General features: G+C 42.4%; 1 protein-coding gene across 3 annotated transcripts in view; it reads right to left on the bottom strand.

Moving 5' to 3' along the window:
* The window catches only part of CDC14A (cell division cycle 14A), an 83,482-nt gene that overhangs the window by 22,952 nt on the left and 45,031 nt on the right, over positions 1-15,499 (bottom strand). For all 3 annotated transcript variants that reach the window (XM_084851747.1, XM_084851748.1, XM_084851746.1), the window contains exons 6-9: positions 9,529-9,595; positions 6,135-6,197; positions 2,218-2,305; positions 82-312 (exon numbers count right to left, since the gene is read on the bottom strand). In XM_084851747.1, coding sequence (XP_084707873.1) covers positions 82-312; positions 2,218-2,305; positions 6,135-6,197; positions 9,529-9,595 — 449 coding nt within the window. The remainder of the gene's footprint in view (positions 1-81; positions 313-2,217; positions 2,306-6,134; positions 6,198-9,528; positions 9,596-15,499) is intronic.

Here is a 15,499-nt window from a genome sequence, read left to right as displayed (position 1 = left end):
GATTTTCAAATCTGGTTATTTATTCTTCTTTATGCCATCACACAGTACTACTGAATTGTCATTTAGAGCTTTTTAATATACCTTTACAATGTACAGCTATGGCACCTTCTGCTTCCTCACAAATGTTCAAGAACTGTCGCAATATACCATCGCTTGGCGTGCTTCCATCTATGAAGAACAGGTCGTAGTGCTCAAACCCACCATCTGTGAAGCGCTTTGCCTCATAAATCTTTTTGTTGAGTCTTATGACTGTTGTTATGTTGTGCTTCCTGAAATATGGGAAATAGGCTTCGGGTGCATGGAGAGGGTAGCCTATAACAAGCAGATTGTGTTTAAATACATCTCCAGAAACTGCCCAGTTGCACAAACAGAAACTACACCATACTTTAAACTCATATGGTTTAAAAATGAAAATGTTACTAATGTAATCAACACACCGAATACAAACGTCACTAAGAGAATAGGTCCAAAGTTGAATGCTTTGGAGTTGCACAAGTCGATAGATCTTCCATCAGAGAGTAACAAAACATGAATGATTCTGGCTAATACTGTGAGTAGCTGGACAATTAAAACAGTACTAGAGGGTAGAAATATGAGTGGGGAGCCTCCTCCTCCTCCTCGTTGCAGAACACAAGGCCACATTCTTACATAACCTTCCTCATCATGAAATGAATGCAGTTAAAACAGAAGTATGAGTATTCTAGGGGTACAATTTCCAACTGTCAAAGTTTGGGGCACAATAACCTTGACTGATTTGCTATTCCTTCCCTGAGCTCACCAGTAGACCCAATGAAATGAATGGGGCTTAGGTTAGTCATGACTAACCTAAGTCCCATTCACTTCAATAACCTACACTAAGAAGAACTAACATTGGATACTACTCACTGTATCCAGCAACACACCGAAATGTACATGCCCTTCCTTTATATGCTGCCCCCCACTGTTTTCTTTTTATATAGGTTTGTTTTATAGTTTTTCCTTTCTTTGTAATAGTTCTAAAATTACGAGATCAAGTTTAAGGCCACGCACAAAGGTTCTGAAATGCCTGAAGATCCAAGAAGAGAAATTTTCAGCAATGAGACGTTCCCTGTTCTTAAATCATGCATCAATTCAGTAGGCTGAAATTAATCTGTTACTTTAAAACAAGTCTAACATCTTGACTTGAATTTGAAAAATGCACTTTTATTATTTTTAGAATGAAGCATTCATTTTGAGTAGGTGAATACAGAAGATGCACATTGTTCTTTAGACCTGAAAACAATTATCATTTATTCATTATGTAAAACTGAAAATAATGCTCAGAGGCCATATTATCTGTATAATTCTCATTCCAGGTAAGAAATTTTGAAATATTCATGAAACCCTCAATTTGCCTCTCAGGAAGGCCAGACTCTACTGACAGAGATTCCGTGGGGAGGCAGATCATTTAGATGTATAATCCACCCCAGAAGCTTGCCACCTTACTAGCAATAAATATTTAATTTTTAACCTAGCATTTTCCCCAAGTGCTCAGAATGCTTCAAATACAGCCTCAGGAATCCTCACAACTACAGAAGACCATGGGAGTAGTCCCCTTCCCCCTTCTGTTATGTATAGCAGTACTTATGAGCTACAATCTTTTTCCATATATTAATTTTGTAGGATATCTTTAATTAAACTGCAGTTGATGCAAATTGCCAGTTTTAGGAGTGAAAGCAGGAAGGTTCATCAATTTCCCCACACACTTACAGGCTGTTTTAATCTCAGGGCAGTTACAAAAAATCTATGAATTTAAGATTTTCAAGACATTTGAAAGCTAATGAAAAGTCTTATCACAAGATGCAAAAATGAAACAATTTGGATTTTGGACTCAATGAAACTTAAACATATACATGTTTACTGTTTTCACAAACAGCAAGATACCCTAAAAAGAACTGCACACAAGGTTTCTGTGCATGCACACATGATTTCCATGTGCATGGGACCCCTCAGCTATCCTTCACATTGCAATCTCAAATACTGTATACATCCAGAACAACTGCTGAAGCTTAGAACTTTAGGGGCAGCCTCCAATACAGCATAAGGAGCTGCATTTGGATATACAGGGAGGGGACCAGATGTAATCCTTTGCATACAATAAACTGCTTGCATGAACACATGGAGATCTTCGGATCATGATGACTATTCATATGAAGCAGATACAAAATTCTACAGAAAGCAAGGGGAAAAAACACATACCATTTTCAATCTTGGTCTTTGGATGTGGTCCACTAAATGCTAAAAATTTTCCAGGAACAATCCAGTTGAAGTCACCATTTTCTACTCGCTAGTGAAGATAAAAGTAAAAATAATAATAAAAATCTATTCACAACATTTTTGGACAATATTCTCTTTTGCAAAACTTTAAGAGTAGTTGCTGTCTGGCTCATAAAATATAGCTGTATGGACATAGTACAATTTAGCTTCTGGGCAATATCTCCTTTGGAAAGATTTTTCAGGTTGCTCAAACTTTACCAAAGCACTTCTTCTGGGTCCAAAGAAATGCATGAATCCATTTAGCTCTACTATTAGTAGGGGCTGGCAGACAATTACTTTCTTTTTGGTATTTACAAAGGCAATGGAAGTCTGCCACATAATTAAGACTTGCAAAACTAATCTTAAAGGGAAGACAAAATTAAGACCAATTAGCTTTGATATATTTTTCATGTAGATACAGCTTCCTGCCATGTAAAATTGCTGTCAGACCAAATATCTCTCTCATGAATCAGCCTCTTATTATGCCAGGTAATTCACTATGAAGAAGAGATGTGTGTCAGCTGAAGCCATTGGATCTATTAATGGAAGGAGCCTCCACTCATGGAGTGCAAGTCTGCTTCTTGTAAATGGAGCAACTACATTGGTTCTTCTTTGTGGTCTCTGTGTATCACACATACTTTATGGGTTCTGTGCCTGCATGGAGCCCCATTCGGGAAACTTCTATAGCTGAGGAATTTTTGGCAGAAACCCTCCCCCACCATTCTAGTGTGCATGTCCCTAGCAGGTTCCTGCCTAGTAAGGCTATGCAGCTCTCCTGCCAGCAAATCAACATGGCTAGGCATCAGACTGACTATGACACTGAGGTGATTGTCAGATCCCTGGCCTTAAGGAAACATGCTTGGCTCCATTCTGCCAGTCTCTCTCAAGAGGCCAGGTCCCACATTGAGGACCTTCCCTTCGATGGGGAGGGCCTGTTTAATTCCATAATGGACAAAGTGGTGGACTCTGTGCAGAAAGTGAAAAATACTGCTCAGTGGATAGGATTGGGATAGCAACCTGCTTCATACAAACAGCATAGGTGGTTTCGCCAACCATTCTATCAGCAATCATGGTCCCATGGCTTGTCAACCCTTTTGCATCAATTAGCCTTGGTTCTAACACGACAGTATCCCCTTCCAAGTTTCGCAGGAAGCAGGATGGCAATAGTAAATGCTCTTTGACTAGCCCCACTTCCTTCTTCATCCTTCCGTCTGTCACCCCACCTTCAGAACTTGTCTGGCCTCTTTCCTACTGACATGGGCACATATGTCAAATTCCTGGGTCCTTTCTATAATACAAAAGGGTTATAAGATCAAGTTCAAAGTCTTTCCTCCTGTCGGTTCCACTGAAGTCACGACACCATTGTTGGGGTTAAGTAGAGACCCTCCTAGCAAAGGGTGCCATCGAGAGTGTCCCAGCACATCAGCTTCATGACTGTTTCTTCACAGTTCCAGAGAAGGATGGAAGGCTTCAACCAATCCTGGATCTCAGGGATGTGAACACCTTTATCACCCCCAAGCACTTCCAGATAGTCATGCTTCTGTTCCTACGGAAAGGGGACTGGTTCACATCTGTGGAACTGAAGGACACGTATTTCCATATTGCCATCAATCAGAAATACGAACGCTTCCTCTGATTCACCATCAGTCCTGACGCCTACCAGTTTCAGGTGTTGCCCCTCAGGCCTGCCACCACACCAAGGGTCTTCACTAAGTGCATGGCTGTGGTGGGACTCACCTTCACGGCCAAGGGGTGGCAGTGTACTACATCGATGACTGGCTGCTGCTGATGTCTTCAAGAGAGGGGATCATGCAGGCTCTCTCCCTAATGTGTCATTTTTTGTGGGACCTTGATTTCTAGCTGAATGTAGAGAAATCCCACTTGAGACCAACACAGAGAATCCACTTCATTGGGGCAGTCTTGGATTCTACAGAGGGCTGATGCAGGACTTAACACTCTCATAGAGGAATCTTGCAACACTGATTTCTTATTTATAATTTTCTTTTGAACTCCCCCGCAATCCCTATTAGGCTACTGGGGTACACTGGACCCTTGCATTATTTATTATGAGCCCGGTGTTTTACCTAGGCATTTTTTTGGTTTCTGTTTTGCTTTCTCTTCTGTTTTCTCCTCCAGGGCTTCCTGATAGCCTGATGAGGATTGCCTAAATTGGCTGGCTGGTTGTATCTTTTTCACAGTTACATGTCACAGGTTTGTTTACCCTTAACAAAACATATAGATACTCACTACTTTGTGTAAGTGCTTTTCTGTTTAAACAAGTACGTTAATACCGAGATGCCAAATGTGTCCCAATAGTTTTTGTATAAGACTAAATTTTTGAAACGTGATACCAATAACATATTTTTTGTATGTTAAACTGGAGTCAGCAAATCATATCTTTATTTTCAGCTAATCCTTCTGTTGGACCCTAATAGCATTATTTCTGTTGGATCCCAACAGCTCAGGGGTTGGCAACATGGTGCCTGCCAGGACCCCTGGGTTGGCTTGCCAGCCCCTGCCCCCTGACCACCTCGCTGCCACCTACTTCCTACCACTGCTTCTGCCACCTACCTCCATGCTCACAGAATCCTAACAGGGAAGCAGGAAATTGGATCTGCTGACTTCCTGCTTCCTTGTTAGGGCTGTTCCAGTGAGGATGCAGGAGATGGGGGTGGCGGCAAAATAGAGGAGGAGAGCATGGCGGTCAGGCAAGGGAAGGAGGAAGTGCAGCGGGGGGGAGGGTCAGCAGCGATGACAGGGGGATGAGGAAATCGCAGGGGCAATGTGAACTCACGCCACCCTCACAGCACTTTGTGGTGGTGGCCATGGGCACTTTTCAAACTGAAAAATGTGCCTGCAGACCAAAAAGGGTTGCCTACCCTGGCAACAGCTGATTAATACTGTCAAAAGTAATGGTAGAGGACGGTTAAGCATCTCTTTACATCCTGGCCACAATACTGTATCTGGATTTAGACTGAAGCTCAATCTCAAAAGTATTGAAAATAATAAAGTAACACTGTCATTCTTAGTAGTTTGTAGGAAATGAAAAGAAGGCTGAAGTTCTATATAAATGTAAAAAGAGTGCACAGAAAAGAAGATAAATTAATTCAGACTAATTCCTTTCAAGGTTACAACTAAGCCAAGAAAAGATGTGCTGCTCCTGTAAGTGCCATATTCTTCAACAAGTTATCCAAAAGTTAATATTTAACAACTAGTGAAAGGGTTTCCTACAGTAATTATTAGTTAATCCACGTACCTATGCTTCCTGCTACAGAAACGTGACTGGGCATGTACTATATAAACATTCTCAAGTACCCTCTCCAAACAAAGTTTCAGATTTAGAACATATAAAATATTGTGCAAAGCAAACAGAAGTGACATTACTTGCTCAATAAAAAGACACAGCAGAAAAACATCAGGCAATGCAACAACTGAAATAGGACAGGCTCCACAAGCTAAATACCAGATAGACCTAAATAGCTTTTAGCACTGGCCAATTACTCAAACAATTTTCCCCAGATTTTCAGCAACCAACTGAAAAACCGGGATTTTTTAAAATGTAGTCCTAATACACAATTTTTAAAGAATGACTTTTACACTGTTAAAGTGACATATCTCATTTAGGTAGTATTCAGATGATGCCAAAGCTCTAAGCAATATTACATTTCTTTGTCTTTGTACTTTTATTATACCTAAACTCAACATCTGCAAGACAATTTAAAAAGAAATCGGCAATGCATGAATTATGTGAAACCCCCAGTACAGGAGAAGCTCAAGCTATTCAGCAAAACAGACCTTATTATATATAATGTGTCATGTTTGAACCTGGCAAAACCTGTTAATTCAGAAGATACACAAACCTCATAGTGCTCGTACTCATCTGCATCAAATGTCTTGAAGTCGATAAATCCATGCTGTAAGGCCTGGAAAGAAACAGGTGACAAGTTCTCATACAACCATCCAAAGAAGAGAACATTTAAATTTTAAATTTAAGAGAGATCCAGAGAGCATCTGGATCAAAATAAATGGAGCAAAGTATAGAAGGAACCTGGTGGTCGGAGTCTACTACCGGCCACCCAACCAAGGAGAAGACGAGGATGAAACTTTTGAAAAGCAAATAGCCAATGTTTTCAGGAAGCATGATGTAGTAGTAATGGGGGACTTCAATTTCCCTGATATTTGTTGGGAGACAAATTCTGCAAAACATGGCCCCTCCAGGAAATTCCTGACTTGTGTGGCGGATAACTTCCTCCTACAGAAAGTAGAGGAAGGAACTAGAGCATCGGCTATCCTTGACTTGATCCTAACCAACAGAGATGACTTAGTGCATAAAGTAGCAGTTACAGGAACTCTGGGGGAAAGCGACCGTGTTGCACTTGAGTTCTTGGTTCTAAGGGAAGCAAAAGCCGAGTGTAGTCAAACGCGTACCCTGGATTTTAGGAAAGCTGATTTTAATCAACTCAGAACAACCATCAGTAAGGTCCCATGGCAAGCGACGCTAATGAGAAAAGGAGTCCAAGATGGGTGGGAGCTTTTAAAAAAGGAAATTCTCAAGGCACAATCGCAAACAATTCCAACAAGAAGAAAAGGTGGAAGACAACAGAAGAAGCCAATGTGGCTTCACAAAAAGCTTAGAGATGACCTGAAAACAAAAAAGGACACATATAGGAAGTGGAAAGCAGGCCAAGTAACAAAGGAAGAGTACAGGCAGGTAGCACAGAATTGCAGGGATGGCGTCAGGAAGGCTAAAGCTGAGAATGAGCTGAGGTTAGCGAGGGATGCTAAAAACAACAAAAAGGCTTTCTTCAGCTACGTGCATAGTAAAAGGCAGAGGAAAGAAATGGTTGTTCAGCTATTAAATAAGGATGGCAAAACGATAACAGATGACAAAGAAAAGGCAGAGGTGCTCAATTCCTACTTTGGCTCAGTCTTCTCCCAAAAGAGGGTCTATGACCCCCCTGGCAAATGCGAAGTACAGGCTGAAGGGGCAGGACTGCAGCTTGAGATCGATAGGCATATGGTCAAGGAACACCTAATTACTTCGAATGAGTTCAAATCGCCAGGGCCAGATGAACTGCATCCTAGAGTAATAAAGGAACTGGCAGAAGAACTCTCAGAACCACTGTCTATTCTCTTTGAGAAATCATGGAGGACGGGGGAAGTGCCAGATGACTGGAGGAGGGCTAATGTTGTCCCTCTCTTCAAAAAGGGTAAAAAGGAGGAACCTGGCAACTACAGACCAGTCAGTCTGACATCAATCCCTGGGGAAATTCTGGAGCAGATGATAAAGCAATCCATCTGGAAGCACCTTGAAAACAATACCGTGATTACTCGAAGCCAACATGGATTTGTTAAAAACAAGTCCTGCCAGACAAATCTGATCTCATTTTTTGATCAAGTAACCTCCCTTGTAGACAGACCATGGGAATGCTGTAGACATCATATACCTCGACTTCAGCAAAGCTTTCGACAAAGTGCCCCATGATATCCTGATGAGCAAACTAGCTCAAAGTGGGCTAGATGAAACAACGATCCGGTGGATCCACAGTTGGCTACAGAATCAGACTCAAAGAGTGCTTATCAATGGGATCTTCTCAAACTGGGGAGAGGTAACGAGTGGGGGACCGCAGGGCTCAGTCCTGGGCCCAGTGCTCTTCAACATTTTTATTAATGACTTGGAGGAAGAGGTGCAGGGAATGCTGATCAAATTTGCAGATGACACAAAATTGGGCGGGATAGCTAATACTTTGGAAGACAGAAACAAAATTCAAAGTGATCTGGATAGACTGGAGTGCTGGGCAGAAAACAACAGAATGACATTTAATAGGGATAAATGCCAAGTTCTGCACCTAGGAAAAAGAAACCAAATGCACAGTTACAAGATGGGGGATACGTGGCTCAACAACACTACAAGCGAGAAGGATCTTGGAATTGTTCTCGACCACAAGCTGAATATGAGCCAACAATGGGATGTGGCTGCAAAAAATCCAAATGCTCTTTTGGGCTGCATTAATAGAAGCATAGCTTCCAAATCCAGGGAAGTACTAGTTCCCCTGTACTCAGCACTGGTTAGGCCTCATCTGGAGTACTGTGTCCAGTTCTGCGCACCACACTTTAAGAAGGATGCAGACAAGCTGGAGAGGGTTCAGAGGAGGGCAATAAAGACGATCAGGCGACTGGAAACAAAGCCCTATGAAGAGAGTCTGAAAGAACTGGGCATCTTTAGCCTTGAGAAGAGAAGACTGAAGGGAGATATGATAGTGCTCTTCAAGTACTTGAAAGGTTGTCAGAAAGGAAGTCCAGGATCTCTTCTTGATCATCCCAGATGCAGGACACGGAATAATGGGCTCAAGTTACAGGAAGCCAGATTCCGGCTGAACATCAGGAAAAATGTCCTGTTAGAGCAATACGACAATGGAACCAATGACCTAGGGAGGTGGTGGGCTCTCCCACATTGGAGGCATTCAAGACGAGGCTGGACAGCCATCTGTCAGGGATGCTCTGACTTGGATTCCTGCATTGAGCAGGGGGTTGGACTCGATGGCCTTGTAGGCCCCTTCCAACCCTACTATTCTATGATTCTATGATTTGAATGGGCATCTGTCATTTTCAATCTTTAGACCACTTTAAACTATTAATATACAGACAAAAATTGGGTGTATTTTGTAAGAAGGATGCTGTCATAAGAGCTTTCATAAACATTTTTCCAAGCTTCAGCTTTCAGTTTTATATGTATCATTTAAAGGCCTGTAAAATTTGTTGTCTCTCCCACTGCTTTAGCCTATTCTCCCCCACTCCAAATTCACCCTCTTGATGAACCATTGGCTTCCCACAACCCAGAACACAGTTCTAAGAGAGAAGGAAAGATAACATTTCTGATGCCCCTCACAACCCAGAAACTGACTTTGTGCATAGTGGGTGTAGGAAGGAAGCAGTGAGCTTTACACCTGCTCTCAGAATGTAATATAATGTTACACGCACCCATATACGTGAATGCCATGCGTTACTTCACAATGGAATCATAAGGACCAAGTATACTACTAGACCTAGCTGGTGAAGCAGCCTCACTGTTCTATCAAGCAAGGGCATCACTGCATGTCACCAGAAAAACCTGTTAAGACTGAGCAGTGTGTTCATCAACAGTTCAACAGCTTTGGTGAAGGACCTATTTTCAAGTCCCAGCCCTGGGAGCTTCTTTGCTTGCATGTGCTTAAGGATATAGATTTTTGTTTCATACGCACTCTGTGACATTACCTTTTTTATTCCTTGTAGGCAGTCCAAAATAGATAGATTATACGTTGAGTTTCCAAAAGAGGCATCCCTGTTAAAAGAGATGCTGATATACGTCAAGTGAATACAAAAAATAGATCTGTATAATCACACCCAAAGGTGGAAGATATTTCATGTTTCAGATTCGTGAAATACTAACTTCGACATGAAGACATAGGGCAGGATCCAACTGTGCCCTTGCGTGGGCGATCAAGCCTACTGGTCCTGGTATGCGCATGGCCCCTACTGCTGGCAGCCATGATATAGTGCTTCCAAGGACAAGCCTCCAAATGAACAGAAACCCTTGTTTCTAGAAGGGGCAGGTTACCCCTTCCAGAAACAAGCACTTCTGCTCGTTTCGGGGCTTTCCCCAAGAAGCACGACATCGTCCCTGCCAGTGGTAGGGGATGTGCACACACCAGGATCAGTAGGCCTGACTGCACACGCAAGGGGGCTGGCCATGCGTGCACCAGGACCGGTGGGCCTGGCCACCCGTGCATGGGCGCAATTGGATCCTGCCTAATATACGTGCACACACATAGACACAGCTCTCCTCTACTAATTGAAGACACTTATGTTAATTTAAAACATTAATAGGATAAATTTTAAAATGAATAATTGATTTTTTTAATGTGGCAAAGGTTTGTGGCTCTGGTCTGGATACTTCGATTCATGCTTATGGAATTATTCCTACAGGCACCTTTCAAATGTATTTTTTTGCTACTGTTTTTAATAGCAGCAGTCTTCACAGACTAGAAGGAATAATGGTACAAAAGGAAGCAGAAGACAGCAAGAAGAGAAGGAATGTGAAATTCAAGTTACTTTTCAGACTATTACACTTCATTACATTTTCCTGGATTAACAATTTTAGGTTTTTGTTTACTTTATAAAACTTAATAGCATTAGTAGATAGATATAGGTCCTCTCAAAATCAGGATTATAATCAGCACAGCCAGATATATTTTCAAACAATGATAAATTAAGATTACAGGTCTCCATTTCTTTGGTCAAAAAATAGACACCATTCATCAGCATCACAAAGACTTATGCAAAACAGTAATATAACTCTGAAGACTACCTCACATAAAACAGAGCTATTACTAGTAGATTTGAAATTTAGTCCAGTAGATGTAGAAGTTAACCGTAAACAAAGTCCACCCAAGACATCATTTCTTTTTGGGGGGATGTCTACCTATGCAAAGGCCAAAAATAAAAAAAAATCTAGAGCTTTCTTCCTGGGGAAAGCCTTATGCTACCTATTTTTTCACATTTATTTATATCAATTCTACCTGTTATTTCCATATGTGATACATGTTTTAAGAGACAAAATGTTGATAATGAACTACTGTCACTAATGGAGCTATAATTTCTGCTTTAACATTTCAGTAAATTTCACAACCAATGACGCTATACTCTATTATTTGTGACAGTCTTCTTGGAAATGATGAAAGTTGCGCGGGTTTTTTTGTTTGTTTTTTTAGGAAAAAGCCATGAGAAGCATCATTGAAATGAGCAAGGAAAAATGTGATGATTTGCGTGAGAGACCTGTGGAAGTTCCTCAAGTCCATAAAGCACGCCATTGTATGTATACCAACAAAAACTTATAAAATTGTTTTAAAAAAAAAAGATGAAGCGTCATATGCTTCACTCGGAAGTTCCATGGTTCAGTTTCAAAGGAAACTGTTTATTATGTGGCAAAATTATCACAGGCAAAGAACAAAAAAAGGGGGGCTATTTGTTACTTAAGTCAGAACCATGCAAATCAGATAAACACTCAAGAAATTTGTACCACAAGAGGAGATACGTGGAGTGTACTCATCCAGACACATCTGCTTCCAAAATCAATTTGCCACAGCAAGAGAGCAGAGCTGGCAGGGCTCTTTGGAACGTTTGCCTTGCTGGAGGAAGATGGTGGTGGTAGAGACCTCCTGGTGCCGGAAGTGCACAATTAACCCCTCCACCATCTGAGACAAGGGATTCACTCAACTCATGGGAGGGCTGGCCCTGCTGCTGTGGGTTACAAATAGACTGCAAAAACAACCAGGTCATAGATTTTTCAGGCCTGCTTCATTGGTCCTAGACTTTGGATATCTAATATAGAATACTGTCCTGAACAAAGTGCAAGTGGAACAATTCTGGGTGGAATTTGTTTATGGTTAGGCATTGTCTATGCAGTGGGTCTACTGGACTAACTAATTTAGAGAGAAATCCTATGCCTCCTAGACAGATTCTGGGAGACATAGGATTCTTTGGTTTCCTGGATACGAGGTCAGAGACAGGGCTCCAATCTTGTAGCCGGGAAACCACGCTCCTCCCCCCGCCGCCAGTGTGGAGAGAACTGTGCCGGCTACCTCTCCATGCTCAGTAAACCCAGTGTGGAGATAGGGGAAAGGGGATGTTCCTGGGAGTGGGGGAGGGAAGGTGACCAGGCCTTTTCCTACACACTCCAGCCTCTTAACCTCCCCCTCCCCAAAGCCTCCGCTAGATGGGAGAAATCACCCATGTAGCTTAAATGCAGCACAGAAGGTGCAAGGCACCTCCCACTGAGCCCTTTGTAAGTATTTTGCAATTATAGTCCAAATTGATACTCCACAGACTTTGTTTTGTTTTAAACCCAGAAATTTATGAATTTAGGGGAGGCATTTTATTATAACTGGGAACTAAGAGCTACAATGGAGATAGTTGTTTTAGCTGGGTTTCACTGGATTGTTACGAATAGGTCGGAGAATAATGCAAGCACAACTCTAGTTTCAATACTCTGTTGTTGTTGTTCAGTCGTTCAGTTGTGTCCGACTCTTCGTGACCCCATGGACCATAGCACGCCAGGCCTTCCTGTCCTGCGCTCTCTCCCGGAGCGTGCTCAAGTTCATATTCATTGCATCGGTGATGCTATCTAGCCATCTCATCCTCTGCCGTCCCCTTCTCCTTTTGCCCTCAGTCTTTCCCAGCATCAGGGTCTTTTCCAGAGAGTTTTCTCTTCGCATTAGGTGGCCAAAATATTTGAGCTTCAGCTTCAGTATCTGTCCTTCCAATGAGCACTCAGGGCTGATTTCCTTTAGGATGGACTGATTTGACCTCCTTGCAGTCCAGGGGACTCGTAAGAGTCTTCTCCAGCACCACAGTTCGAGAGCATCAATTCTTCGGCGCTCAGCCTTCCTTATAGTCCAGCTCTCACAGCCATACATTACTACTGGGAAAACCATAGCTTTGATTAGACGGACCTTTGTCGGCAAGGTGATGTTTCTGCTTCTTACTATGCTGTCTAGGTTTGCCATAGCTTTCCTCCCAAGGAGCAAGCGTCTTTTAATTTTATGGCTACAGTCACCGTCTGCGGTGATCTTGGAGCCCAAGAAAGTAAAATCTGTCACTGCTTCCATTTCTTCCCCTTCTATATGCCAGGAAGGGATAGGGCCAGATGCCATGATCTTAGTTTTTTGAATGTTGAGTTTCAAACCAGCTTTTGCACTCTCCACTTTCACCCTCAACAAGAGGATCTTTAGATCCTCTTCGCTTTCTGCCATTAGGGTGGTATTGTCTGCATATCGGAGGTTCTTGATAATTCTCCCAGCAATCTTAATTCCGACCTGTGATTCATCGAACCCGGCATTTCTCATGATGTACTCTGCATATAAGTTAAATAAGTAGGGTGACAATATGCAGCCTTGTCGTACTCCTTTCCCAATTTTGAACCACTCGGTTGTTCCATGTCTGGTTCTTACTGTTGCTTCTTGACCCTCATACAGGTTTCTCAGGAGACAGGTAAGGTGGTCTGGTACTCCCATCTCTTTAAGAATTTGCCACAGTTTGTTGTGATCCACACAATCAAAGGCTTTAGCGTAGTCAATGAAGCAGAAAGAGACGTTTTTCTGGAATTCTCTTGCTTTCTCCATGATCCAGCGAACGTTGGCGATTTGATCTCTAGTTCCTCTGCCTCTTCGAAACCCAGCTTGTACTTCCAGTGGTTCTTGGTTTGTATACTGCTGAAGCCTAGCTTGTAGGATTTTGAGCATCACCTTGCTGGCATGTGAAATGAGCGCAATTGTGCGGTAGTTTGAACACTCTTTGGCGTTGCCCTTCTTTGGAATTGGAATGTAAACTGACCTTTTCCAGTCTTGTGGCCATTGTTGAGTGTGCCAAATTTGTTGGCATATTGAATGCAGCACTTTAACAGCATCATCTTTTAGGATTTTAAATAGCTCAGCTGGAAGACTGTCATCTCCGCTAGCTTTGTTGTTACTAATGCTTCCTAAGGCCCACTTGACTTCACTCTCGAGGATGTCCGGCTCAAGTTCAGTGACCGCACTATCATGGCTATCAGGGACATTCAGATCTTTCCTGTATAGTTCTTCTGTGTATTCTTGCCACCTCTTCTTAATCTCATCTGCTTCTGTTAGGTCCCTGCCTTCCTGGTCCTTTATCATGCCCGTCTTTGCACAAAACGTTCCCTTGAGATCTCCGATTTTCTTGAAAAGATCTCTAGCCTTTCCCATTCTGTTGTTTTCCTCGATGTCTTTGCATTGTTCATTTAAGAAGGCCTTCTTGTCTCTCCTTGCGATTCTCTGGAACTCTGCATTCAGTTGGATATATCTTCCCCTTTCTCCCTTGCTTTTCGCTTCCCTTCTTTCCTCAGCTACTTGTAAAGCCTCATCAGACAGCCACTTGGCTTTCTTGCATTTCTTTTTCTTTGGGATGGATTTCATTGCTGCCTCCTGAACAATGTTACGGACCTCCGTCCATAGTTCCTCAGGCACTCTATCAGGTCTAATCCCTGAAATCTATTCCTCACCTCCACTGTATATTCATAAGGGATATGATTTAGGTCATATCTGAATGGTTTAGTGGTTTTCCCTATGTTCTTCAATTTAAGCCGAAATTTTGCAATAAGAAGCTCATGATCTGAGCCACAGTTAGCTCCAGGTCTTGTTTTTACTGACTGTATAGAGCTTCTCCATCTTTGGCTGCAAAGGACATAATCAATCTGATTTCGATATTGACCATCTGGTAATGTCCATGTTTGTACTGTTGGAAAAGCGTGTTTGCTATGATCAGCGTGTTCTCTTGGCAAAACTCTATTAGCCTTTGTCCTGCTTCATTTTGTACACCAAGGCCATGCCTGCCTGTTATCCCAGTGATTTCTTGACTTCCTCCTTTAGCATTCCAATCCCCTATGATGAAAAGGACATCTTTTTTTGGTGTTAGTTCTAGACGGTGTTGTAGGTCTTCATAGAACCGATCAGCTTCTTCGACATCAGTGGTTGGGGCATAGACTTGAATTACTGTGATGTTGAATGGTTTGCTTTGGATTCGTACTGAGATCATTCTATCATTTTTAAGATTGCACCCCAGTACTGCTTTTCCCACCCTTTTGTTGACTATGAGTGTTACTCCATTTCTTCTAAGGGATTCTTGCCCACAGTAGTAGATATAATGGTCACCTGAATTAAATTCACCCATGCTTGTCCATTTTACTTCGCTGATTCCCAAGATGTCGATGTTCAATCTTGCCATCTCATGCTTGACCACCTCCAGCTTACCTTGATTCATTGATCGTATATTCCAGGTTCCTAAACAATATTGTTCTTTACAGCATCGGATTTTCTTTTCACCACCAGACACATCCACAGCTGAGTGTCCTTTCGGCTTTGGCCCAGCCGCTTCACTCTTTCTGGAGCTACTTGGATATACCCCCTGCTCTTCCCCAGTAGTATACTGGACACCTTCCGACCTGAGGGGCTCATCTTCCGGCGTCATATCTTTTAGCCTTGTGATACGTTCCATGGGGTTTTCTTGGCAAGAATACTGGAGTGGGTTGCCATTTGCTTCTCCAATGGACCACATTTTGTCAGAACTCTCTGCCATGACCTGTCTGTCCTGGGTGGCCCTGTACAGCATAGCTTATGGCTTCACTGAGTTACGCAAGCCCCTTCGCCACAACAAGGTGGTGATCCATGAAGGG

The sequence above is a fragment of the Heloderma suspectum genome, chromosome 4, assembly GCF_057233095.1.
Source record: "Heloderma suspectum isolate Gila_16-S chromosome 4, 16-S_ref, whole genome shotgun sequence".
NCBI classification, from domain to species: Eukaryota; Metazoa; Chordata; class Lepidosauria; order Squamata; family Helodermatidae; genus Heloderma; species Heloderma suspectum.
This window is presented reverse-complemented; position numbering and strand designations above follow the sequence as displayed.